At 52.5% G+C, this 24,915-nt stretch overlaps 11 protein-coding genes across 11 annotated transcripts; 5 read left to right on the top strand and 6 right to left on the bottom strand.

Moving 5' to 3' along the window:
• BO85DRAFT_238979 (plasma-membrane proton-efflux P-type ATPase) lies at positions 1-3,702 on the top strand. Its single transcript, XM_025654818.1, has 3 exons — positions 1-583; positions 636-859; positions 919-3,702. The coding sequence occupies exons 1-3, from the start codon at positions 187-189 to the stop codon at positions 3,268-3,270; spliced, it is 2,973 nt and encodes a 990-aa protein (XP_025518689.1). The 5' UTR covers positions 1-186; the 3' UTR covers positions 3,271-3,702.
• A 2,454-nt stretch (positions 3,703-6,156) lies between these two features.
• On the top strand, positions 6,157-7,663 carry BO85DRAFT_416565 (putative pectin methylesterase). Its single transcript, XM_025657737.1, has 2 exons — positions 6,157-6,947; positions 7,022-7,663. The coding sequence occupies exons 1-2, from the start codon at positions 6,303-6,305 to the stop codon at positions 7,574-7,576; spliced, it is 1,200 nt and encodes a 399-aa protein (XP_025518688.1). The 5' UTR covers positions 6,157-6,302; the 3' UTR covers positions 7,577-7,663.
• Positions 7,627-8,133, bottom strand: BO85DRAFT_485895 (uncharacterized protein; the record flags this gene model as incomplete). Its single annotated transcript, XM_025663347.1, has 1 exon — positions 7,627-8,133. The coding sequence occupies one exon, from the start codon at positions 8,131-8,133 to the stop codon at positions 7,627-7,629; it is 507 nt and encodes a 168-aa protein (XP_025518687.1).
• An 88-nt stretch (positions 8,134-8,221) lies between these two features.
• Positions 8,222-9,762, bottom strand: BO85DRAFT_447350 (transcription elongation factor DST1). The gene has a single exon (XM_025659705.1). The coding sequence runs from the start codon at positions 9,298-9,300 to the stop codon at positions 8,389-8,391; it is 912 nt and encodes a 303-aa protein (XP_025518686.1). The 5' UTR covers positions 9,301-9,762; the 3' UTR covers positions 8,222-8,388.
• A 270-nt stretch (positions 9,763-10,032) lies between these two features.
• On the bottom strand, positions 10,033-11,144 carry BO85DRAFT_392909 (alpha/beta fold hydrolase). The gene has a single exon (XM_025656861.1). The coding sequence runs from the start codon at positions 11,094-11,096 to the stop codon at positions 10,134-10,136; it is 963 nt and encodes a 320-aa protein (XP_025518685.1). The 5' UTR covers positions 11,097-11,144; the 3' UTR covers positions 10,033-10,133.
• A 70-nt stretch (positions 11,145-11,214) lies between these two features.
• BO85DRAFT_238899 (putative endosome-associated ubiquitin isopeptidase (AmsH)) lies at positions 11,215-13,169 on the bottom strand. Its single transcript, XM_025654815.1, has 2 exons — positions 12,890-13,169; positions 11,215-12,833 (listed from the first exon to the last, which is right to left on the bottom strand). The coding sequence occupies exons 1-2, from the start codon at positions 13,031-13,033 to the stop codon at positions 11,334-11,336; spliced, it is 1,644 nt and encodes a 547-aa protein (XP_025518684.1). The 5' UTR covers positions 13,034-13,169; the 3' UTR covers positions 11,215-11,333.
• A 253-nt stretch (positions 13,170-13,422) lies between these two features.
• Positions 13,423-15,595, top strand: BO85DRAFT_392904 (uncharacterized protein). Its single transcript, XM_025656860.1, has 2 exons — positions 13,423-13,678; positions 13,732-15,595. Exons 1-2 carry the CDS (start codon positions 13,555-13,557, stop codon positions 15,450-15,452), a joined length of 1,845 nt encoding a protein of 614 aa, XP_025518683.1. The 5' UTR covers positions 13,423-13,554; the 3' UTR covers positions 15,453-15,595.
• A 263-nt stretch (positions 15,596-15,858) lies between these two features.
• BO85DRAFT_238963 (protein kinase domain-containing protein) lies at positions 15,859-17,876 on the bottom strand. Its single transcript, XM_025654817.1, has 2 exons — positions 15,922-17,876; positions 15,859-15,865 (listed from the first exon to the last, which is right to left on the bottom strand). Exon 1 carries the CDS (start codon positions 17,558-17,560, stop codon positions 16,322-16,324), a length of 1,239 nt encoding a protein of 412 aa, XP_025518682.1. The 5' UTR covers positions 17,561-17,876; the 3' UTR covers positions 15,859-15,865; positions 15,922-16,321.
• A 2,048-nt stretch (positions 17,877-19,924) lies between these two features.
• Positions 19,925-20,758, bottom strand: BO85DRAFT_447345 (SRPBCC domain-containing protein). Its single transcript, XM_025659704.1, has one exon. It carries the CDS (start codon positions 20,649-20,651, stop codon positions 20,010-20,012), a length of 642 nt encoding a protein of 213 aa, XP_025518681.1. The 5' UTR covers positions 20,652-20,758; the 3' UTR covers positions 19,925-20,009.
• Positions 20,759-20,973: 215 nt separating this feature from the next.
• On the top strand, positions 20,974-22,720 carry pgxC (putative extracellular exo-polygalacturonase). Its single transcript, XM_025654816.1, has one exon. It carries the CDS (start codon positions 21,296-21,298, stop codon positions 22,625-22,627), a length of 1,332 nt encoding a protein of 443 aa, XP_025518680.1. The 5' UTR covers positions 20,974-21,295; the 3' UTR covers positions 22,628-22,720.
• A 93-nt stretch (positions 22,721-22,813) lies between these two features.
• Positions 22,814-24,403, top strand: BO85DRAFT_485887 (uncharacterized protein; the record flags this gene model as incomplete). Its single annotated transcript, XM_025663346.1, has 2 exons — positions 22,814-24,217; positions 24,293-24,403. The coding sequence occupies 2 exons, from the start codon at positions 22,814-22,816 to the stop codon at positions 24,401-24,403; spliced, it is 1,515 nt and encodes a 504-aa protein (XP_025518679.1).
• Positions 24,404-24,915: the final 512 nt, after the last annotated feature.

Below are 24,915 nucleotides of genomic sequence, written 5' to 3'. Positions count from 1 at the left end.
TTTGTCTGGTCCCGTGCAATTGAAGGCTGCCCACCCCCAAATATTAAAGAGTACATTCCCTCCCTTCGCTCCCCTCTCTTCTTCTTCTTTCCTTCATAGGACTATCCGACTCTTGCCATTCCCGTCATTTTTTGTTTGCGTCTGCTCATATCGTTGGGTTCGAAGGCTGTGTGAGCCGTAGCAACAATGGCGGAGCGGAGGATTTCCTATGCTCCTGACGTGGAGAATGGTGACCATTCTCGCGCCCCTCAACTTGATGATGGTGCTGGTCTCGACGAGTATGCCGCTTTGAACCGTTACATCTCGACCGCCCCCGACAAGCGCCGCGGTTCGACTGCTAGTGCCGGTGGCGTGAGTGCCGGCAAGAAGAAGAAGGGTTTCTCCCTCTTCGGCAAGAAGAGTGATGGTGTGGAGGAAGGCTTCGTCTGCCCCGATGACTGGCTCGAGACCGACATGCGCTCCGGTCTGCGCTCCAGCGACATTGAGCCTCGTCGCAAGCGTACCGGCTGGAACGAGCTGACCACCGAGAAGACCAACTTCTTCGTTCAGTTCATTGGTTACTTCCGTGGTCCTATTCTTTATGGTAAGGCAATCGACTCTGGCAGGACATGGCTGGGATACTAACAGTGCTATAGTTATGGAATTGGCTGTCCTCCTTGCTGCTGGTCTTCGTGACTGGATCGATTTCGGTGTCATCATTGGTATTCTTATGCTTAACGCTGTTGTCGGTTGGTACCAGGAGAAGCAGGCTGCCGACGTTGTCGCTTCCCTCAAGGGTGATATTGCTATGAAGGCCATCGTTATTCGTGATGGCCAGGAACAGGAAATCCTTGCCCGTGAATTGGTTACTGGTGATATTGTATGTTTATCCAATGTCTTGTCAACTCTGTCAGCACTTTCTAACCCACTTTTCTATAGATCGTCGTCGAGGAAGGTACCGTCGTTCCCGCCGATATTCGCCTGATCTGTGACTACGACAAGCCCGAGAACTTCGAGACCTACAAGGAGTACCTCGCCACCGTTGGCGACGACACCCTTAAGGAGAAGGAGGATGAGGACGACGAGGATGGTGGCATTGAGGCCCGTGCCGGTGTCTCCCTTGTTGCCGTTGACCAGTCCGCCATCACTGGTGAATCTCTCGCTGTCGACAAGTACATGGCTGACACTTGCTACTACACCACTGGTTGCAAGCGTGGTAAGGCCTACGCTATCGTCACTGCCACCGCTCGCCACTCTTTCGTCGGTAAGACCGCTGCTCTCGTCCAGGGTGCCCAGGATCAGGGTCACTTCAAGGCTGTCATGGACAACATCGGTACCACCCTGCTCGTCCTTGTCATGTTCTGGATTCTCGCTGCCTGGATCGGTGGTTTCTACCGTCACCTCAAGATCGCTACTCCCGAGAACGAGGACCGCAACTTGCTCCACTACACCCTTATTCTCCTGATCATTGGTGTCCCCGTCGGTCTTCCCGTCGTCACCACCACCACCCTCGCTGTCGGTGCTGCCTACTTGGCTGAGCAGAAGGCTATCGTCCAGAAGCTCACTGCCATTGAGTCCCTTGCTGGTGTCGACATTCTCTGCTCTGACAAGACTGGTACCCTTACTGCCAACCAGCTCTCCATCCGTGAGCCCTACGTCAACGAGGGTGTCGATGTTAACTGGATGATGGCTGTTGCTGCCATTGCCTCCAACCACAACATCAAGAACCTCGACCCCATCGACAAGGTCACCATTATGACCCTCCGTCGCTACCCCAAGGCCCGTGAGATCCTCGCCCGCAACTGGGTCACCGAGAAGTACACTCCTTTCGACCCCGTCTCCAAGCGTATCACCACCATCTGTACCTGCGATGGTGTCCGCTACGTCTGCGCCAAGGGTGCCCCCAAGGCTATCCTCAACATGTCCCAGTGCTCTGAGGAGGAGGCCGACAAGTTCCGTGAGAAGGCTGCTGAGTTCGCTCGTCGTGGTTTCCGTTCCCTCGGTGTTGCCGTCCAGAAGGAGGGTGAGCCCTGGCAACTGCTGGGCATGTACCCCATGTTCGACCCCCCTCGTGAGGATACCGCCCACACCATCGCTGAGGCCCAGCACCTTGGTCTGTCCGTCAAGATGTTGACTGGTGATGCTCTTGCCATTGCCAAGGAAACCTGCAAGATGCTTGCTCTCTCCACCAAGGTCTACGACTCCGAGCGTCTGATCCACGGTGGTCTTGCTGGCTCTGCCCAGCACGACCTCGTTGAGAAGGCTGACGGTTTCGCTGAGGTCTTCCCCGAGCACAAGTACCAGGTCGTCGAGATGCTCCAGCAGCGTGGTCACTTGACTGCCATGACTGGTGACGGTGTCAACGACGCTCCCTCTCTCAAGAAGGCTGACTGTGGTATCGCTGTCGAGGGTTCCACTGAGGCCGCCCAGGCTGCCGCCGATATTGTCTTCCTTGCCCCCGGTCTGTCCACCATCGTCGATGCTATCAAGCTCGCCCGTCAGATTTTCCAGCGTATGAAGGCCTACATTCAGTACCGTATTGCTCTGTGTCTCCACCTTGAGGTCTACCTTGTCACCTCCATGATCATCATTGACGAGACCATCCGTGCCGATCTGATTGTCTTCATTGCCCTGTTCGCTGACTTGGCCACCATCGCCATTGCTTACGACAACGCTCACTACGAACAGCGCCCCGTCGAGTGGCAGCTGCCTAAGATCTGGGTTATCTCCGTCATCCTCGGTATCCTTCTGGCTGCCGCTACCTGGATCATCCGTGCCTCCCTCTTCCTCACCAACGGTGGTATCATCCAGAACTTCGGTTCTCCCCAGGAAATCCTCTTCCTTGAGGTTGCCCTTACCGAGAACTGGCTCATCTTCGTCACCCGTGGTGGTAAGACCTGGCCCTCTTGGCAGCTGGTTGGCGCCATCTTCATTGTCGATGTGCTCGCCACCCTGTTCTGTGTCTTCGGCTGGCTCTCCGGCGACTACCTCCAGACCCACCCCGTTGACCGTGCCGACTTCTCCATCAACGGTGATGTCGACATTGTCACCGTCGTTGTCATCTGGGGTTACTCCATTGGTGTCACCATCATCATCGCTGTGGTGTACTACCTCCTTTCCAGCATCCCCTTCCTTGACAACCTTGGTCGTAAGACCCGCTCCCGCGCCGACACCCAGATCGAGAACCTGCTTGGCCACCTGTCCAAGCTGGCCATCGAGCACGAGGTCGACGCACACGGCAAGAGCCGCTACATGCTGGGTGCTCGCGCCGAGGTCGAAGAGGATGAGTAAACGCTTGATTGCGCTCCTTAATACCATCCGACCTGGATATCACTTGCTGCGCATACATGCATGAGCTGGGATTCCGGCTACCCTTTTTACCCGTATTATAGACTTTTTTTTCCTTATTACCTTGTCTCTACTGATAGAGTCAATTTCTTTTCTTTTTACATGTATGTATGTCATTAATAGTGGTAAATTTAGTCAATCAAGGGTTCAATTAATACATCTTCCACTGTAACTACTTCATCATAATTCTAATCTTCAACCACACAACCTCCGGAATCTTACCAAATCAATAATCAAAGTGCGCTCACTGCCGACCACTTAGCCGAACCAAACCAAACCGAACCACCTCAGCCCTGACCTGACCTGACCTACACCACGGTCCACCCATCGGACCAAGTTCTGGGTGCAGTGGACCCCGGTAAATTGGAGTCAGGGGCACCACTTCACTCATCTTCTTCTCGGTTCCCGTTTCACCTGCGCCCGTTCGGACTCCGGCCGATAGCTAGCCAGACAGCCAGTTGCGTCGCACCTCACAGGCATTCGGCCCTCGACACCGAACATACGTGTGAGAAAGAGCTTGAGTGGATCCGAGCTATTGAGTCGGGTGAGACGAGAGGAGACTCGTATTGCGCCTATCAGTCGGCCTGTACCTGCCGAGTCGGTCGTCGACTAATTGGTCGGCTGGCTTGTTGGATACGTTTACGAAAAAGGCCGAGGTCGATGGGAGATTAGTAGATGATGATGGTGGTCTAATTGGCCTCGTATCGATGGGGAGGTGTAATTTGCCGATGGATGGATGCATTAATTGATAGTGTGATGTACGGATGGTGTTTGTGCACTTTACTTGTGCACTGGTGTGGTGGTGGTTGTACTCCGTTTACAGCGTGTATAGCCTCGCTTTTTCAAAGAACGTGTCAAAGCTGTTACTCCAACAGGAAGGTCAAGCTCTTTGATAACACGATAGTGTGGCAGCTGACGCGTACGCTTTGAACTCGATATCCATTGTATAATACGATCAACTTCTTCATCTGAGAGCTTTGATGTATTGCCTTTTGCTTTTCGAGGTGTAGCTTGTTGATTTTGACACGTATATTGAACTTGACGATAGCTAATCTGTAGCTGATTAACTATTTGTTGATAGGTAAAACCAGCATCACGAAGAGTAAGAACACGGATACGATCATCACGATTCAAACGCTTTGAATCCGTTGATTTCGGAGAGGTAGGTTCAGGTGTAGAAGGCATCTTTGATCTTTGAAACACCAAGAATTAGCAGAATGCATCATATTTCTCGTGTTTGTGGGCTTCAATTTCAACGCGTGGCTAGCCAGCTATATTAGGCAGGCGGTGTTAGCTAGGAGACTCACCGCTGGAAGGATTCAACCCCCTGCACCTCTCTACCTTACTAACAAAACGACCGGGGTCAACCGGAGTAGGTATGTAGTTGGGGATGCGCATTGTGCTTGTGCGGGTGGGCGTGCATTGCTGCTTTAGTTGCTAAGGTTGGGGTTGTCCAGTTGGTGATGTCTGTTTAGGGTCGTGATTCAGCTTTTACTAGGGTGCCTCAGGCTAGGTGATCTCAGCAGCAATGAATGTCAGTTGCACAGTGTGAGGATGACTTCTTTCACTTCAATCAATACATGAGTACTTATAACAAGCTTGGGGAACGGCTTTCCCCAGCAAATTAATATCTGCCAACTGGCATGGCATAATAGCCACCCACAAGCCTAAGTCTCATCATGCCCTGAATTAATGACTTTAAGGTTGTTACTCATGATTCGAGAACATGCGTCTGTCAAACTAAGCTGGTGAGTAGCTGTTGCTTCCGCGGATCAGGAGTCATGAGTAACATTTGAGTGTATAGGTCTCTATAAGATAATCCTCGTCAAAGCCGAGAACTATCTAGTTCTTCTCGTACACTCATACTTGGAGTTGTCTATACAGAACAAGTTATGAGATTGCTGCTAGCAACACTTAGACATCGCAATGGCACAAGTACCTCGCTAGCATGAAGCATGGCTTCAAGTCCTGGGAGAGGTTCTTAGCTATTCGAAGCCTAATGTGACTGCTATTACTGGTGATACTTTCTCTGAGAGCAAGCGGCTCCACGAGTTCACCGTGGCCTATATGGGGTGGCCATCAACTGACTGATGGCTTCTATCCTAGATAGCTATGGTCGCCATATGCAAATACAAGGCTGAAAACTGACTGTGTATTGACTGACGAGCTGCTGACACTTCTAGGATGTCAGCATGCTCCGAGTCGACTTAGACGAGAGTATTGTCCTGTTCAGACATTGCTCGTCTTCTAACTATTCGGAGACTATGGTATGATGGCAAGCTCTGGTGAAGGATTAGCTATCTTACGTGCTTAACATGCATACGACTTGCTACATTCATGCTAAAGCAACTTGCAGACCAAGCATTTCTCTCGGAAGAAAAGTCGTCGGCATTACATCGGCTCAAGTCCACTACTAAGCTCCATGACAGACAATTCTGACCAGCTCCAAAAAGCTTAGCCGCGATATAGCCCACGCAGGATACTTCTCCCCGCACCATCGGACAAGACAGTGCTTGAATGAGGGATTAAACAACACTTGATTAGATGTGCGGCTTCATAGCCTATCTATGAGACATCGGATCACCATGACTGTCCGCGGAGCACCACCACATCAAACAACTCACTAACTGACTGTGGAAGATACCCCCGACCAACATGGAGACAACATCATCCCAATAATGCATCTAACCCCAGAGAAAGTTCACTCCACCAACTGCAGTCCAACTGAACCCTATCCTTCAACCCGACAGGTGGAACGCAATTCTCCGGCGCCACCACATTTCTCCGGCCTCCGTCTGGGGAAACAAACCATGCATCATACGGTGATGCCATGATAGAATTCCAGTCTGGGGTAATTGACACCGTGCAGAAGCTTGACTATCCCCGCATTCCCAGATTGCCCTGATGATCATATAAAACGGCCGCAAAAATGAACAGGGTTCAATCCAAACCCCAGCAAGCCAATTGCTTCTACAATGCTCCTCCACGGCCTCCTGCTGGCCCTCCAGGCCATCCTAGCCTCCTCAGCAGCCATAACTTCTCCATCCTCAAACCATCTTTCAACCGCCGCTCGCGAGAAATGCCAAACAACTCTCCAATGCCCCCCCGGCACCATCATCGTCTCCAACACCAACGCCCACTCTGACATCTCCAACTTCACCACCCTCCAAGCAGCCATCAACGCTCTCCCCAACGACAACTCCTCCCAAACCATCCTCCTCCTCTCCGGCTCCTACAATGAACAAGTCAACATCACCCGCGCCGGCCCCATCACCCTCCTCGGCCAGCAACCAGACCGCGCAGCCCTAACCGACCCAGCCCGCAACACCGTCAACCTCACCTTCGCCGGCGCCAACAGCGACAGCAGCGGCAACATCGACAACGTCTGGTTCAGCGTCATGGTCGTTGCCCCGACCCTGGACGCCAGTCTCACCGGCTCCGGGACAACAGGGTACCCAGTGCCAGCAGACACCCCATTCGGGAATACCAACTTCCGCGTATACAACATTGACTTCCGCAACACCTACGCACCGTACTCTGCTGGTCCAGCGCACGCTATCAGCTTCAGTCGCTCCAACGGCGGCTTCTACTACTGCGGCTTCTACTCTTACCAGGACACGGTACATCCCCTCCTCCCTCCCCCCTAACCCTACCCCCAAACCCACCACACCCACTAACAACCACTACTTCACAGATCTACATCGGCAAACTCGGGTCAGCATACATGTACAAATCCATCCTCGCCGGCCAAACCGACTTCCTATACGGCTTCGGCACACTCTTCATCCAATCCTCCCAAATCATCCTCCGCTCCTGCGGCGGCGGCATCACAGCCTGGAAGGGCACCAACACGACCGTCCGCAACAACTACGGAGTCTACATCCACGACTCAACCATCAACGCCGCGAACTCCTCCATCGCAGAGCAAATCCAGGGGTCCTGCGCGCTAGGCAGACCGTGGAACTCGCTGCACCGATCCATCTTCGCGAACACATACGAGGACGGGAGCATCGAGCCGTCAGGTTACATCAATTGGGAGGATCGGTGGAGTAAGAACGAGACACTGATGGCGGAGTATAGGGCCTTCGGCCCAGGGTTTAATCTCACGGGCCGGGAGGAGAGTGAGGTGAGTGTGTTGTTGAGTAGTAGTGAAGAGGAGAGGTATAGAGATCCCAAGAGGGTGTTTTTATTCGAGGATGGGAGGGAGGGGAATGTGGCGTGGATTGATTGGGATGTTGTATCCTCTTGAATTCAATTCACAATCCCTAAGTTGTAATCAAGTATGTATATACAGATAGATTACTTTCCACCATCGTCCCCCTTCATGAGATTATTCAACCTCCCCGTAAGAGCCAAATACGCCGCCCCCGTATCAGCCCACACTCGATACTCTTGCACTTTCCACTCCCCATCACCACCACCATCCTGCACAATCTTCAACCTGTACACGAACCCCTCATCCCATCCCATTTCTGTCTCTTTGGCAATGAATCTCGCCCACCCGCGCACACAAACACACCCTTTCTCCTCGTCGATTACCCAATCCTGCTCATCCTCGAATCGCATCCCCTCGTAGCGTAGCGCCGCGCCCATTGTCTCGAAGTATGCTTTCACTCCGTCTTGGCCGGTGAAGTCGCGGCCGAGGAAGGGGGCGAGGTCGGGGAGGCCGGCTTCGTGGATTAGGGGGGTGGTGTTGGGGGAGGAGGTGAATTGGGAGAGGATGGTGGAGAGGGGGGGTGGGGGGGATTGAGTGAGGGTGGTGAGGAAGGTGTGGGTTGTTGACTTTAGAATGGATCTGTCTGGCATTGTTTGTGGTGTAGTTGTTTGTTTTATGGGACGATAGGGGAAGTAAGTAGGTTGGAGTTGGGTTTGTTGTTTACTTGTAGGTAGGTAGTGGTATAAGAAGGTATTGAATGACGTATGATCTATGACACATGACATAAACTGGATTGAACCTGACAACCAACTCCTCGCCTATCACACCCAACACCATCGGGAAAATACAAATTGAATGGAGGAAATGGACCATGAATGAATATAATGAATCGATTGACAGACTGGTCACTGCTTCCATGACTTGCCGCAGTTCATACACGTACAAAACAATGTCATCGGTTCATCTGCACTGCGCGTCTGCGCTTCTGTATATGTCACCTTGCGCTGTCCACACTTGCCGCATTGCAAGCTTGTACTGATACTCCGCTCCGCCTGTGCCACCATCGCCTTGTCCATGTTTTCCTTTTGAATTCTGCGGTCGCGTTCCTGCTGTTCCTCCGACCGGAGCTCGTCGTGCGACATCCGGACGAACCGCTCCGGCGTCACGTCGCCGTTGAGGACCCGCACGCGCAGTGATGGGTTCGATTTGTTCTTCAGGTTCTGGTAGAGACTGCGGATCTTCGTGCGGTATTGTTCCTTCGTTTCCGGTCCGAGGTCGCTAAAGGCCGCCGCTTCGACGGCCGACGCCTTGGACAGAACTGTGCGTGGGGGTTCAACCGAGTTGAGACACAGCCCATCGTACATCAAGCCGATGCAGCTGTCGCGAATTCTGTTGCCGGTCTGGTTGGTGTCCACGCCATCGGCCTTCCAGGTACGCTTGTCGGGAGGCACTGAGAGCTTCGAGGCCTTATCGGAGGGAGTCGCACCGCCGGAGGGGGTGCCGTTGGTTTTCGGATGGGGAGAGCTGCTCGACCGTTGGCTGGCGCCGGGGGAGGCCCCGGCCTTTTGCTTGTTCACTTCGTGGCGCCACTTGGAGACGATTTCGCTCGCGAGACGGGCGACTTCAGGAGATTTGTGTTGCTTGAGTTTGTTGACGGCGATACCGACACGGGTGGATCGCAGCAGGTCTTCGGTGGCTTTCACCCCTTGTTGCAGCTGCTTGAGCAGAGGTATGATGGTAGAGGGAGGTTCGTTGGAGGAGGCGGCCTTGGTCATGGCCTTGGCCCGGAGCTCGATTTCTTTGGCGTCCATAGACATGATGGATATATGATGAGAGTATAGGTGAAGAGATAGATATCGATTATATAGAGCTTATAGCGCCTATGACGATCAGTATGATGTTTATGCGATCGTGGGCATAAGCGACATGTGTTGCGATAGCGAGTAACAGTATGTGCGACAGTACGCAGGAACAAACTCAAGCAGGGGTGGAGTCGGGACAGTTGTACGTGTGGGACAGTGCACGTGCAAATTCGCTGGCAAGTATATAGTTGACCGGCGATGCAGGGAATGCAAAAGAACCAAGCCACAAACAAGTGAAGTGGATGCGCCCGAAAGGAGAATCAAAGGGATGTGTTGAGATGATGGTGGACTCACTCTGTCGCACGAGCCGGTGGGATTCACCGTGCCGGGAATGGAGGAGAGGAGAGATGAATGAGGTTAAGATATTGTAAATTCTCGTATTAACTGAGAGGTGGATCTGAAGGTTCTCGCAGCAGGGGAGATGCAGCGAATGAGAACCGGAAGAAGATGAAGTTGAGAAGATGATAGCAAGAGAGAAGAAGCTGTAGCAGAAAGGCAGTGGAGAGTTGCAGAAGAGAAGAAGAGAAGAAGAAAGCAGTAAAAGCAAGTCGCTTTCGCTGGAATTGCGATGGCGCCAAGCCCGGGGTTTCCTGATTGGGAATGGTGGGGGGAGGCCTGCAGTGGGAATAGTATCAATTTGCTGTCATCTTGACACTTATACAGTCTCGAAGACTCACAACTGCCTCACTTCTGTGCCTTGTAGTTATACTCTGCTGAGGATTTCTTGATGCATCTGTAATAGACATAGCATATCTCACTACTACCGCAACATCCACAACACTACTATACTACAGCATACTACTACTTCTCTCAATCATCTCCAACACCCATCTCACCTCCTCCACCACTACATCCGGCCTCACCAAATGCACCTGATGTCCACAATCCACCTCGACCAACCTCGCTCTCCTCGACAACCTCAACTGCTCTCTCTGCCACTCCCTCACCACCTCCCCACATCTCCCCAGGAACCTTCTAACCGCCTCTCTTTGCTCATCACTCCCATTCCCCATCTCTACTCCCCTCTCATAAACCCTCTGATAATCCTCCCATCCCCGTCCCACCACCACAGACAATGGCCTCTCCCCTAACCCTCCTCCCTGCAGCTGTAACTGCCTCTTCCCTTCCAACTCCCTACAAACCCCCACCAGATTCTCCCTCTCAGCCTCCCACATCCCCATTCCCCGCGCAATATCCCGCGCTCGCTCTCTCCACTCCTCCCGAGATATCTTAGCGTTCTCACGTAACCCCGTCACCGTAGCGAAGTTCATCTCTCCCAGGACAGCAGCGATATCACTGTCCAGATTGGGATTATCGTCGAACAGTGTGTACTGATGCTCGGTTGATCCCTCGACGAGTACCATCCCGCTGATATCATCCGAGTAAAGGTGGAGGTACTCCCTCGCGATGACAGCGCCGTATGAGTGTCCCACTAAGACATATGGTGGTGGGAGACCTGCGTTAGTAAGTAGAGTGTGCAATTCCGATGCGGCGAGAGTCGCGCTGGGCTTGTAGCTGGTAGCTTGGTCTGGGGCATCGCTGCGGCCGAGACCGGTGCGGTCGTAGACCAGGCACGGGGCGAGCGGGCTCAATAAGCGGATTACAGCGGTGTAGCTGGAAGAAACATCGCCGGCGCCGGCGAGGAAGATAGTGAGAGGCTGGTTGGTGCGGGGTGGGCCGTGCAGATGCAGGTACAGCTTGTGGGGGCCGATGGGGATGTGGGTGCCAATGTAGAGGGGATTAGTTGACATGATGATGATGGTGGTAGTAGTGTGTTGTGGAAGAAGCGGGAGTATGAGTGGATCATGAAAGGATGAGGCTTGCAGGGATCGTCACATGGTAGTTTGTTGGTTAGTTAGCTATTTTCATTGTAGTCTAGCTGATAGACTAGATAGTCAAATATTGGCCAGTGCATCATTCCTCATTAGCTCCTATCATGTAATCATATGCTATCGACGCTCAGAGTGATTCGCAACAAAGATCTAATGTCAGATTTGAGACCCCTTCGGACGCAAATCCACCGTCTCAAATTCTAATCCCTTCGCTTCAAATACATGTCCCGGCCGCAGTGCGTCGGTGTAGATGTTCGCCTCTCCGTGGGGATGGAAGAGTCCGGACTGCGTGCAGTTGAGCACCGTCTTCAGCCCCGGCGGATCCGTCAGTCGGAACACTCCCCAGTCTGGCGTTTTACTAGGTGCGCACACGATCGCGATGCTCTCTGGCAGCATCACTTGGTATCCGCAATGCGTGTGCAGGTCGCGCGAGCTCATAAAACACGTCTGCGTCGGGTGCGTATGGATCCAGCCGAGCACCATTAGGTCCTCCGAATCACAGTAGTCGAAAATGGCTGACTCGTTCACCGTCTCGCATGTGTCCGAAGTGGCAGTCTGTTCAGGGATGAGGAGCCTCGACACGAACAAGGCGTTGGAGACAAGCGTGCCGCACAGAATGCCGCACGTCTCTAGATTGCGCTGCGTGTTCGGGGATACCAGTGAGATGAAGTGCTTGCGTAGATCAGGTGGCAGGAACAAAGTCCGCAGAGGCGTTCCGTTCTCGAGATAAGCAGATGGCTTAAAGGTATAGCTGGACGGGTCCAAATCCGGGCTTGCAGCTGGTCCATCGGTTGCTGGAACCTTTCCAGGAAGCGCAGGAGGCTCAGCTGGGATCTCTGCGGACGAGATCTTGTCTGGACGAGGTGGAGGTGAAGGTCCTTCGAGGCCAGCCAATTCATGTACATACGAGGCTTTCTTAGGAGGTAGTGCAGGTGCTTTAGGCGGAAGAACAATCTTAGGCTCAGCCTTTGCGGCCGACGGAACTTCCAGCGGCTTCTGACGAGGGACGCTCGGATACTTGTACGCGCCGGTCGAAGAGGTTGCCGAAGATGGCCGAACCATAGGCTTAGTAGCAACCTGTGGACGGTGATCCGCCCGCGGATCGTCCATCTGTATCCTCACGTTCTGTATGCGCCGGCTCAAGTCATCATCCTCGGATCCATCTTTGCGCAGGGCATGCTCCCAGTCTCCCCACACGCCAGCTGCACGGCGAGTCTGCTCCTCCTCAGGTGTTATGCCTGCTTGTCGGATAGCCTTTCGGACAGTCGCCCGTCGGCTAAGCTCCGTCCGCGCCAGCTGCACCGCCAGGTCTTTGTTCTCTCCTGCTTCCAGAGGTTCCACAACTCCTGCAAGGGCGGGGTCCTGAGGGGGGCGTTGGATTGAAGTGGGAGTGTTATTCGCGGCTGCTGGTGCGCGAGCTTGCCGTTCACGCATCAACTGAGTATAGCGCTCGTAGCGTTTGTTGATTCGAGGTTTCAGGACTTCCAGGACCTTCAGGTTCCGTTTGACCTCCTTTTCGGCTTCCACCAGAGCTTTCCGGTTTTTCTCATCCTTGGCCTCTGGGTGTTCGGCCAAATTGACCAGTACTAGCTGAGCATGACGAAACAATAAAAGGTAGGCTTGTTCTTCGTGCTTTTCGCGTTCGTAAATGCGAGCCTAGCCACCATTCTCGTCAGGTCACTCCACCATAACGAAGCAAGGAGTATACCAACCTCTCTCATGAGTGTAGACGCTGTTCGCAGCCAGTAGCGTAAAGGTATAGACGGGTTGTACTCATAATCCTGAGCCATGCGAGTGATCGATTCCACGCTCTGCGGAGACCCCGCACCGGTGGCTGGAGGTAGATGGGCAGCCATGACTGCGCATGAATCGATTTCAGGGTCGATGATAATGATTAAATCGAAGAGAATCAGCAGGCCTGTCGCAGCAGTCGCAGTTCATTGACGTCTGGCGCGAGACCAGCGGCAGTCGTGGTGGGGGCGTGCCGCATGTAGATGATAGGCAGCAGAGTCAAGACACCGAATGATCGGGTGGTGTTCAGGCACGCGAAATGTGGAGCAAGTAATTTATAGCTTTAAATCAAGGTGCATCGTGTTTGCATTCCACCAACCGAGCGGGGTGGGCGATAGTTAGTCAGGTACAGGAGAGAGTGCAGAAGTTGGTTCTTTTAAGTTCGGCGGAGCTGCAAAGAAGATCGGCCGGCGAGTCGCGCTGGTATTTGTTCCTCTCCATCTCTCGGCTTCCGCTCCACCTTCACTTCCATTCTTCTCGTTCGGCCGCCCAACCATGACGCCGTCCGCCAGGGTCCCCTTCCTCGAATACCAGAAAGGCTGATCGCTCTGCATCTTGGTCTCGTCCGTAGACCTGGTGCCTTACAATGGCTCCACGAGCCTCAGCCCTCGCACGGTTTCCGCTTGCGAAATCCATCGCCAAGTGCTTCCCCGGCCACCTCAAGCGGAGAACCAACAGGAAACCGGAGATTGTCAGTGAGGAGCTATGTGGTGAGTGCAGCTAATATATTCTTCCTGTATTTTCTAACGCCTTCGTTACACAGATCATGCTTTGCAGCGCCTGTCACCGTACCTCCTCCGCAATCGGCCGTTGGACATCCTCGACCTGTGGCCTGGAGCCGGCCTCTGGTCATCCAAGATCAACCGCCTTCTCCAGCCGCGACGACATGTCCTCGTTGAACCCGAGCTGCAGAACTTCCGACCGCTGCTAGATCCACTGGCCCAGAGCCATCCTTCCTACAAGTTACTGTCCATGGACGTCTTCTCCATCGGCGACTGGAAACCTGTGCTCACGGAGCATTTCCCGGAACAAGGGCCCGACAATGGCGATCATACCGGTGTTCTGACAAAGAACGACACCCTTCTGGTACTCGCGAACCTTCCCGCCACGACCTCCGACAAAGACCATTTCACCGCAGGCAGATGGTGGCAGATGTTCATGGAGACCTGCATGCAGCAGACGGGACTACACTCTTACGGGGCTATCCGATTGCTTGCGTCTCTACCATCGACAGAATCGCAGGCCATCATCCCCCGCTACGTCGTCGATCGCCGACGAGTATCGCTTTGGACGGAGAATGTCGCGCTCCATACCTTCGAAGTCGCTGCTCCTCAAGACGAGAAGTTCTGGGTTAACCACAAGGGGTTCAACGTCGCCATAGACAATGCCGCGCGTGTCGCCGAAAGAGCCGCCGAAAAGAACATCACCACACCCCCTGGGAGGGAATTCCAACCTCTCCTCCCAGCTCCGGAGAGCCCCGACCCCGGCCGGAAACCCGTGCCCTACACACCACGCATCAGGACTGCCCTTCACGACAGATTCTGCGAAGACATCCAAGCCCTGGACAACATGGACAAATCCACCCCCGGCTACGCCGAAGCCAAGAAGAAGCGTAGTCGCGCGCAGACCCGACTCAACCGAGACAACCGTCAAGCATACTTCCTCCAGCAAATGGTCGACCAGTCCCGCGAAATCGACGCCCAATACGACGCTCTATCGCGAGCAGCCGCCGACCCCAACACAACCTCCGCCGACTTCAAATCCATCCTCGACAAAATATCCGCCCTGCGAAGCTCCATCACCGACGAAGGCCAGGAAAACTACCACGACCACCTCAAACAATTTCCCCACATCCACGACAGCTACCGCACATCCCTCCGCAGCAACCACAATTTCGACGACGCCCTCCTAGCCTGGGACCGCCGTCCCTTCGAGCCCCTCCTCATCCACCCGGAAGAACTCTACCCCCAAGGCATCGACCGCAGCATAGTCTACTTCGAACCGAACCCCAACTCCCCCGTCATTGAGAAAATCAACTCTCTCGACCCCTCCCAACGCGGCGACGCCTTCCGCCTCTTCGAAACCCTCTCCCTCTCCCTCGGCCGCGGCCGCGAAGCCCTCTCCGTCGCTGAAGTCCTCCAACTCATCTTCCCAGGCCGCTCCACCAACGACATTGTCAAGTCCATCCCCAGCCTAGCCGAATACGCCGCGAAGACACCAAAACCAGACTTTGACAGTCTCCCGAAAACCATCCACGGGGGCAGCACCGACCCGGTAACCAGTTTCCAGGAGAACCTGGACTACGATCTGAGCGATGTGCGCGTCCACATTCTCTCGACGTCGACAATCTGGGATATTTGCATCAAGTACCAGCGCAGCGGGGTCTCGGTGTCGAGTGTGCAGTTGAATCGGTTGTTCGGGGGGACGTTGACGTCGTATAAGACGGGGGTGCATCGTGAGATGGTGAAGAAGAGACTTCATTAGGAGATTATCTTTGGGTAAATGGATGGATGAATGGATAACTTTGTATCTGGTTATGTGATATGTATAACTAGCATGTACTATATGTAGTATTATATGATAGATGATTAGACTCTTCTCAAAATTGATAGAACATACAAACAACTAGGAATGGAATTGTATATGGTGCAGTAACATAACCTTAATCCAAGCCGGAGTTGATTTCAATAAAAGGGCACTGAGAGATTAGTTGGCGAGATCGTTACTTGCTTTACCAACGACTGACACCATTAAGTTCAATTGTTTCGGAGTCTTTTAAAATCAATTAATCTGCTGCATGCTCCAGCGTAATGGAGTTAAAATTCCATGTGAGATGTTTGTTGTTCGGTGGAAACATCATATGGCTATCTGTGATGGAAAAAGTAATACTAGGTATTCTTGATTCGAGATAAGCCATAGTTGGACCTAAATCAGGGGTCTAGAGAGCACATACTAAGGAAGGGTAGGTCCACATGGCTCCACAAGTGAACTTGAAATGCAAGTGGCTGTTGCTATTATTGATACTTCAAGTAACTAGTAGTTATCTGGGAAGAATGAGTCATGTGGAAAATGTAATTTGTTTCGTCTGCACACATCTATTCTAACGGGTATCTTGAAAGTTTCTGGTAGAAGTTGAACATAGTAAGAAAAAAGAAAAGAAAGAAGTGGTGCCAAGAAGATAAAGGTGATAAAAACCAGACAAAGTCTGACAAATATGTGAAAGAAAGATTAGAAAAGAGGCTAGGTGAAGAAATGGCCGAAGTAGAAAAGTCCGAAGATAACGAGAGATTAGAAGTAGTCCCGAGATAAGAGCGCGGGATGCGATAACGAAAGGAAGGCAACCATGGTCAAACTTAGATCGTAATAGACTCGACCAGATTAACCCATTCAGCAGGTTTGATGCGCTGGCTCGGGTCTTTGAGGATTGCCGGTTTGACGATTTGTTCGACGATCCCGTTGCGCGGTATGCGAGATCCATTCGGCCCGGAGCGAGCAAACTCAATCACGCGGTGGCCTTCACGGGCCATGGCTAGACGCTGGAAGTGGTTGGCACCCGGGTAGAGGAGCAAATCGCCTGTAGCGGCAGCCAGTAGAGTAACGGCTAGAGAGAAGACATCAGACTCTGGGGTTGGCGCCACGTCTGGGGATTTTAATGATGAGACACATAGAAGCTCCGGGGCTGTGAATGGTGGTGTTAAAGCTGTCAGAGCCGTGCCCAGACTGCTTTCGGGAGAGGAAGAATTGCTGATAGGGTGAGCGGAGGAGAAATCGGCAAACAGCGGTTCGTAAGGGAAGTGGTCGGATTCCAAATCGTCGTCGTTTGAGCGTGCACGGAGCAGGATGTTGTGAGGCTTGATATCACCGTGTACCATCTGCGGCCCGTCATGGAGCCAGCACAGACCGGTGATGAGCTTCTTTGCGAGGTCATACCACTGGGTCATGCCCTGAATGGGCTCGAACATGGTTTTGGTGGTCTTGTTCTGCAAAGCCACAGCGGCTTTTTCTTCGATATAGGTCGAGAGTGCCAACGGCACTGCTGACATGACGATGGAGTGAGAGTCTGCGATATATCCTTTGAAGGGAACAACATGATTCTGTGACCCAGCGACACGGCTGACCCGAGTCAAGGCGAGCGCTTCGGCATCTAAAATGGAGTGCGCATCTCGCCTTGCGGGTGACTTGACTGCTACCGTGCGGGCTTTGACAGCTGGAGAGCTGGGAGGCGTAAGCAGGTAGGGCTTGGAGGGCTCGCAAGGAGTTGCTTTGTAGACAACGCTCCAGAGACCGCGGCCATACTCGACAGGCCGGCCTTTGGGGTCCTTGTGGTATTCCAACTCATCCGTGAATGAGTCAGAGGTGGACACCGTGCGATCTTCCGCATCGACATCTCTAAATTTTCCCTCGACAGGCGACAAAAATGGACTGGAAGCCCCAGAATGTAGGGTGGCAACGCTGCCTGAAAGACTCTCGTCATCTACAGTAGGCGTCACCGGAGGTGTCAGTCCGGGCACCACTAGAAGAGGTGGCGCGCAAGTATCCGTATCATGTTGAGTGCGAACAGAGAGCGGGAACGGCAAATGCGTAGGAGTCATGATGAACAACTCTGAAGAAGCAGATGCCTCTGTGAAGATCGCAAGAGGCGGGGATAGCGGGGAAGGCGACAGTTGAAATCGGTGCGACGGTTTGGTTTCAGCGCCGATAGGACCAGGGATCTCCGGTCAAGAGGCGCGATAAGAAAACACCGCGTATCTATACTGGACTGGCGCGAATACGAGATAAATCACTAGAACGTCTGCTGGTATCGCTGGATTTCCGAGGACCTTGAATAAGATTTAAAGAAGCAATAGCAGCGGGCATATAGCCAATGACGAGGCAATTGGTGGCAAGCCGGTTGGATGACGTCGGCACCGGGATTCGAGTCCGACTGGCGCTTAAGACTGACTATTGATGGGTCAAGGTGCAGGAAGATGAATAGGACAAGAGACAGCGGACTGATGAGGACTGCAACATATACATGGTCTAGAAGAGCAGAATAGAAGGATAGAATCAGAGTGAAAGTAGAAAACCAACACCAAGCAGGGAGTAGAAAATTTTGAGGAGGCGACGAGTCTCGACCCGGTGGATTAGGAAAATGCAAATTAATTTATTTTCAAAAAGAGAGGGAGTAACTGGATAGATCGACAGAAAGAGCGATAGCTTAATTGTGCCCGAGGAACCATGGGTGATTACAGCAAACCGTCGCAAGTAACCGTGACATGCCAAATAGATAGTTCAGTTCCACCCACCGGGGCGAGTCTGGCCTGGCGGGGAGACCATTTTCGTAGTCCCACTGACATGCTCGGAGCAGCATCGGTCCTTTTCGGGTGTGCATTTTCTATCTCTATTTCGAAACAGCATGTTGAAATTGGGAGGTAAAACGGGGAAAGCAAGCCGGGGTAAGGTTTGATGAGCAAGAAAGCCGCAGCGGCAATCGGGAGAAGTAAGAGAGAGCCATGAATGCGACTGCAAGAAAAGAGGAAAAAGCGAGACTGAGTGGAATTGCGACTTTCGCGTTTCTCCTCCATTTGCACGGACACTATCCCCGATTGGGCACTAGTCTCCCGTCGTTAGTTGTCCGGTTGTCCTAATACGGCAAGCCGGTGGGTCTAGCTGGCCCCTCAACCCTCGAATTTCGTGCAGTTTTCTACTTGTTAGTTGACTTTAGTCTCCTTCTCACCCAGTCATTCGGGCACAAACGGCTGTCACCCTCGCATTTTCGCCCTGGATGGCCGTCGCAAAGGGTGAATGAACAACCATAATCCCATCCTTGTTTTGTGGTGTCTCCACCCCCTAAAAAAGGGATGACGAAGACCGTGAAAAGTGTGACACACTATGCTGCAGGGTTGACCATCTCGAGGTCTTCAAATTCCACTATCTCACGCGCGTCGTGGCGTCTGCTGGACACTGTAGGGAACATACAGTAGATACATTATGGTCGTGATCTCTCAGCCAGCCCGAGACTAGTCGATCTTATCGTAACATCCCGACTGAAGGAAAAAGAAAGTAGGACTCCGTTACATGGGTACATGCAGACCATGGCTCATCCACCCTGCGGTAGTCCTGCAGGAGCCCTCTTCTTTCTGCGTGGATGTATCAAACCGTAGTATAGCGGCCCCGTTTCAATCTGGCGAGGGTCCCATCGCATACTCCAGATCAGGAAGGATGAACGAAAATTCGAACCTTCGACGGTGGCTGCTTGAAAGGGGGGAAAGACGAGGACGAACCCAAGAAAGGCCTGTTCAAGAATCAAGAGACAGCCGAGGACGTAACCCTCGGACGGGGCCTCAGCCAATCTCCACCCCCACGTGGGTCATGGTCTGCCAGGGAAATTGCCTGCCATTGAGACGCTCTTCCAATCTCCACTTTGCATCCGACCTCCTACACCACTCAGGCTTTCTCAAATAGTAGTAGTTTCAGTTACTGTCACATCAGGTGCATGACCCTCCTCCCACTGGCCATCGTAAGCCTCGCATATAACTACTCAACTAGGGCCATCCTAGTAGCGTGGAGTCATCCTCTGTTCTTCCGCGACTCCTACAATTCCCTCCTTTCCGAAGCGCTGACACTGGCACCTCTCTCAGCTCCACCATCTACTGCAAGTCGGGGACAAAGCCTGGCAATCTGATATCTCACTTCACCATACGGGATCAAAGGAACGGTTCCCGACGCAATGACCTGGCACGGAACCGGTGGATGGCTCTGGAATAGCACACATCGCCGTGCCAAGCGCGCACGGGGCCGACGCTAGTTGTGGCTGTAAGGCTGTCTCGGAATCCCGTACTGTGAGTATTTGATCACATCCAGCAGGGACCTTGAGAGTTCGGGGAAAAAAACACTACAGAACAGAGAGTTGAGAGTTTAGATACGTATCCAAGGATATCAACCAATTTACCCAGCATGCAGCAATCCCTACCAAACCACTCTCTCAGCAAGGAGCCATCCATTTAAACTCGTATTATTACTATGTACAAAGTAAAGGGGCACACCCTAGACTAGCTCATCTTATTCCCGCGCCTTTCTCTGCTTCTCAACATACTCCTTGAGATCCTGCAACCACACCTCAAAATTTACTTCCAGCTGAGCCCCCACCATCCAGCGAACCACATACGCCAGGGCTCCATTCTGCGCTTCCCAGTTACGCACTTCCGTCCCCTTTCTCATCTGTCCCTGTTCATCCTGAATATCAACTTCCACGAACTCATGGACCCGTTCCGCCGCCAACAGTGAGGACATGATGCGACCTTGCGCCTGCTTATCAAGAACCCAAACAATGCGACCGGATTTCTTGCTCTCGCTGGGCGGATCACACTCTGTCACGACCAATGGAGTATCATTGCTCGCCTGTGCACGCTGTGGCTGGGACGAGCTGGTCGGCTTCATGTTCACGTGATAAGTCATCTTCGTCCCGGCCTGGAGAACCGGGGAGAGATCGCCCCCTTCGCATCCGGGCTGCTCTCGGATAGTCACGGCAGGGACGAATCGATTCCATGAGGGAAAGGTAGAGGTGTCCATGAGAGTATCCCAGACTTTTTGCAGTGGAGCATCGATTATTGCGACGCTCTGGCAGTGGCCGACAGCTTCGGATGCAGGGATATTGGGTGTCGGCATTGTTGCGAGCGCCGACTTGGGTGTGGGGGCGGTCATTTTGAAGAGAGCTAATTTGTAGGAATGTAGATGTGAAGTAGATGTAGGATGGAACTAATATTCCAACACGCGATAGTAGAGGTAGCTAACAAGCAAGAAGCTATGACACTGACAGGAGAAGTTTCGCTCTGGAATCCCGGCTCCACCCCCATGTGACCCCGGATAAACACTTGCACGCCGCCATCGCATCCCTGCAGCATACCACCTCTCACTTTGTTTGACATCAGCAGTCAATTTACTTCTTTGTCTATTTTATCTATTTTCTTAGGTGCTCTCCACGTACACTTCTCTCATCATGAACGTCCGGGGAAGCAGGAAGATAGCTACCTTGGCCGTCTCTGGGCAGCTCTCCACACTTGGCTAACTGTCACAATTTCTCCACCAATGCCAGCCTAATGTGCTGCTGTCTTGGTTGATCTATACGCCGATCAGGTCCCACGCATACTCTACTTGCGGCCTCTTCAGGAAATTTCCCGGTTAATGGACCTGAGAAACATGCAAATTTCCGAACGCTTGTCATGTCTAATGGCATGGCAGTTGAGGACCTGAACCTCGAGACGATACACCAACTTGGGATATAAGTAAGGGTGAGTATGCGAATGCTACTGGCTAATTAGTGGGTTACTGTCTACTCACGCATCATCATGTCTGTTTTCAAGGCATCACTCCTATTCCTTCTTTCTTCGTCACTCGTCCACGGGGTTCCACACTCCAGCAGAGCATCTCGAAGCCAACAATGCGTGGTTCCGTCTAAATATCAGGCATCAAATGGAACGGCTGATGATTCGTCTGCCGTCTCCCAGGCTTTTGCAGAATGTGCAACTGACTCGGTTATCATCTTCGAGGAGGGTGTAAATTATAATGTCTTCCAGCCGATCACGGCCACCAACCTCAGCAATGTGGAGATCCGGATGCACGGCAATCTGCATCTGCCACAGAATATAACTGCAGTGCAGAATATCGTCAGTGATGGTAGCTCTACATGGTTCACCTTGGAAGGGCCCAAGGTGGACTGGACTGGTCCCGAAGACGTGAATAATGGCTGGATCGACTCGTATGGACAGCCCTGGTGGGATGCAAACCCTGCAGGTAGTTCAGGCATCGACAATCGTCCGCATCTCATGAGCTTCAAGACTAGCCAAGCGACCATAAAATACTTCAGGTCCAGGAAGCCTATCGCTTGGAATGTCAAGCTGCATGGACAAGACATTACAGTTAGCCATGCCATCATCGATGCTACCTCGACAGGTAGCTTTCCTTTCAACACAGATGGCTTCGATGTGGAGGGGACCAATATCCAGATTACCGACAGTATCATGTACAACGGCGACGACGCGATTGCAGTAGGCGCGGACTCGCACGATATTCTCTTCACAAGAAACACCATCGGCTACCAGACTCATGGCATGAGCATCGGATCACTGGGGAAAGATCCCACAGACTTTGCCAATATCAGCAACATCCGATTTGACGATGTGACCGTTGTTGATGGCCTCTACGCTGCACGCTTCAAGTCGTGGAGCGGGGGTACCGGACTCGTCAAGAATGTGACCTGGAATAACATTAGAGTCTTCAATGTGACGTTCCCTATTTATGTCACTCAAAGCTATAGCGACCAGGGCGCCTCCCGGTCCGGGACTGTCAATGCCAGTTCGGCTGTGATGATGGAGGATTTTACCTGGTCTGACTTTTCTGGCTCGATCAATACGTACCAGCCCGGTGACGGCTCTTGCGTCTCCGACCCTTGCTGGTACAACGTTGGGCTGCCCAATTTGAAGCATACGGAGGCCCTCATTATTGAGTGCCATACGGGGCAGTCTTGTAAGAACTTTGTGACGGAAAACATTCAGCTATACCCGCAAGTTCTGGAGCCGGCGAGTGTGATCTGCATGAACGCAACGGCAGCCCTCAACCCTGATCTCGGGTTTACCTGTAAAAACGGGACCTACAGCCCGATATCGACTGGATCGAAGTAGTGTGAAAATAATAAGGAAGCCACACCCAACACATCAGCTTCCGGAAAGCACACCCAAACTAAGCATATACAATAATCAATCAAAACAACCCCACTACTGTACTCTTCTCACATTAGTATCTATCATTGATACACCATCCACTCGTTTGATAACCAAGATCTGCATATCACTACATTTATACCACGCATGTCCCACCCTATCAACAAATTCCAACCGTTCCCCAACTTCTATGTCTACCGACCAGGTTACATGGTAGTTCCTCTGATTCCCCTTGACGAGCTACCTTCCTGGGTCCAAGTCGGCGATTTCGACTGGGGCGATAGCTCGCTCTACGAAGCTATGCTTCCCGCTAGCTTTAACTGTTTCCCCCGAATAGGCGAATACGACGTGATTTGCCATCATTGCTACAAAAACGTCGACAGCTACCATCGCAGCGTGTCCGAGAGAAGTGATAGCAATGCTTCTTCTCGGGCCTCTGATCTTCCCAAAGGGCTTGCTGCTCAATTGCCTGCGAATTCTATCTTGTTGGATCCATCCTTCAAGCTTGAGCAGCCGCCGTTTGGGGCAAGCTTGAATGTTAGTCCGTTTGTCGGACTGTGTTTCTCTCCTCGGAAAAGACTGTGTGAGCTCTTGTGCCCATGTCTTCGGTGTACTCAAAACGGCCAGGATCAGCGGAATGACCAGAACCAGCAGAATGACCAGAACCAGCAGAGTGACCAGAACCAGCAGAGTGACCAGAACCAGCAGAGTGACCAGAACCAGCAGAATGAACAACATGAGGAACATGAGGAACATGAGGAACAATTTGAGCGTGAGGATCAGTCTGAACATGAGGGTCAGTCTGAACATGAGGAACAACATCCCCCATCTCATCAGAATACTCCTCCGCCTACAGATCCTTCTGGGCATCCTCCACCTCCGAATACTCCTGAAAATCCTCCTGTCAATAATCCTGCGGATTCCCCTAACCCTCCTGCAAATCCGCCTCTGAATTTGCCTCCAGAGTCTCCGGATCATTCGAACCCTTCTCTGCCAGAGGAAGAGGGAATTCCTCTGGAGACTATGTCTCATTCAGACCAAGGACATCGGGCAAGCCAAGCGTCTCAGGCAGCACAGGCGGCCCAGGCATTCCAGGAGAACGGGACTCGTCGGACGCGCTGGGATATTCGGGAGTCTATAAGAGCGGAAGCAAGAGATCGGTCCGCATCGGAAACCGCAATCACTGAGTCATCTTCCATTCACGCCGTACCAATTACCGGGACTGACCCTCCAGCTGAGGCAGAACAGGAAGGAGAAGCACCTCCCCGGAATCATGTAAACGGGGTCACTCCTGTAGATACGCCAGGCCATGCAGCTTCTGCATCTGCATCTGTTGAACATACTCAACCTCAGACGAATGGTGGAAGTGAAGCTGCGACTTCGGGAGACAGTGGAAACAGCTCCTTTGGGAGGAGGCGTGCGCGACATCGAGATAGACTGAATCGCCGGGGTCAGTTGTTTGAAGACGACGTGTCTGGCCCAGAAATGGGGATTGATCGTATTGATTCTGTTGTTGCAGGGCTGTCAGGAATCCTTGTTGAAACAGACGTGGTGAGTGTCTTGCAGTCTTGCATTGTTATTAGCCCGCCAACTCGATCCGCTTCTTTACAGTAGCTGACTAGACAGGAACAAACTGTTACTCAGAGGGAGGACGCTGAGGCTGTAGACGCTGAGGCTGTGGACGCTGAGACTGTGGACGCTGACACACAGGACGCTGAGACAGATGCCGAGGCATAGAATGCTCAGATAGCGGATCAGAGGGTGAAGTTTCATGATGGGTGGTTCGGTGGGCAGTGCAACTGATTGGGTAAAGGTTGAATTTGGCCATTAGAAAAGGTGTGGGTCATGTAGTATTCTTCAGTATGCTTGATCAATACTAGTAGATAGCACGGTTCATTGATGATTCCCAGCACTACTATTCTCTTAGCCCGAGACACACACCACATACTAAAGTGTATACACCAAATACCATTCTCTAAACCCTACTTTATACAACACTACCACTCAGCAAGATTCCCCCCCACCCACTGCGGATGCAAAAACGGCGCACCACTCGACCTCCTCCCACTCGTCCCCTCCGACAACCTCCCCTCCACATCTCCCCAACCATGACTCCCGTCCACCGACTCCGACACAGAAACAGAATCCCACCTCACCTCCCTCATAATCTGAATCCCCTCTCCCCCACTATCCCTCTCCCCTCCCCCTTCCCCATGCCCATTCCCATTCTCATTCCCATCTCCATTCCC

This window comes from Aspergillus piperis (genome assembly GCF_003184755.1).
Source record: "Aspergillus piperis CBS 112811 unplaced genomic scaffold BO85scaffold_4, whole genome shotgun sequence".
NCBI classification, from domain to species: domain Eukaryota; kingdom Fungi; phylum Ascomycota; class Eurotiomycetes; order Eurotiales; family Aspergillaceae; genus Aspergillus; species Aspergillus piperis.
This window is presented reverse-complemented; position numbering and strand designations above follow the sequence as displayed.

What these genes read in the sequence shown, in the direction of transcription:
- BO85DRAFT_447345 (XM_025659704.1), bottom strand. Translation starts at nt 20,651, where the DNA reads ATGACCGCCCCCACACCCAAGTCGGCGCTCGCAACAATGCCGACACCC.
- BO85DRAFT_392909 (XM_025656861.1), bottom strand. Translation starts at nt 11,096, where the DNA reads ATGTCAACTAATCCCCTCTACATTGGCACCCACATCCCCATCGGCCCC.
- BO85DRAFT_238979 (XM_025654818.1), top strand. Translation starts at nt 187, where the DNA reads ATGGCGGAGCGGAGGATTTCCTATGCTCCTGACGTGGAGAATGGTGAC. An exon ending in CCGTGGTCCTATTCTTTATG is followed by an intron (nt 584 to 635) that starts GTAAGGCAATCG and finishes ACAGTGCTATAG; the next exon opens with TTATGGAATTGGCTGTCCTC. An exon ending in AATTGGTTACTGGTGATATT is followed by an intron (nt 860 to 918) that starts GTATGTTTATCC and finishes ACTTTTCTATAG; the next exon opens with ATCGTCGTCGAGGAAGGTAC.
- BO85DRAFT_447350 (XM_025659705.1), bottom strand. Translation starts at nt 9,300, where the DNA reads ATGTCTATGGACGCCAAAGAAATCGAGCTCCGGGCCAAGGCCATGACC.
- BO85DRAFT_416565 (XM_025657737.1), top strand. Translation starts at nt 6,303, where the DNA reads ATGCTCCTCCACGGCCTCCTGCTGGCCCTCCAGGCCATCCTAGCCTCC. An exon ending in TCTACTCTTACCAGGACACG is followed by an intron (nt 6,948 to 7,021) that starts GTACATCCCCTC and finishes ACTACTTCACAG; the next exon opens with ATCTACATCGGCAAACTCGG.
- BO85DRAFT_392904 (XM_025656860.1), top strand. Translation starts at nt 13,555, where the DNA reads ATGGCTCCACGAGCCTCAGCCCTCGCACGGTTTCCGCTTGCGAAATCC. An exon ending in TGTCAGTGAGGAGCTATGTG is followed by an intron (nt 13,679 to 13,731) that starts GTGAGTGCAGCT and finishes TTCGTTACACAG; the next exon opens with ATCATGCTTTGCAGCGCCTG.
- pgxC (XM_025654816.1), top strand. Translation starts at nt 21,296, where the DNA reads ATGTCTGTTTTCAAGGCATCACTCCTATTCCTTCTTTCTTCGTCACTC.
- BO85DRAFT_238963 (XM_025654817.1), bottom strand. Translation starts at nt 17,560, where the DNA reads ATGACTCCTACGCATTTGCCGTTCCCGCTCTCTGTTCGCACTCAACAT.
- BO85DRAFT_238899 (XM_025654815.1), bottom strand. Translation starts at nt 13,033, where the DNA reads ATGGCTGCCCATCTACCTCCAGCCACCGGTGCGGGGTCTCCGCAGAGC. An exon ending in CGTCTACACTCATGAGAGAG is followed by an intron (nt 12,834 to 12,889) that starts GTTGGTATACTC and finishes AATGGTGGCTAG; the next exon opens with GCTCGCATTTACGAACGCGA.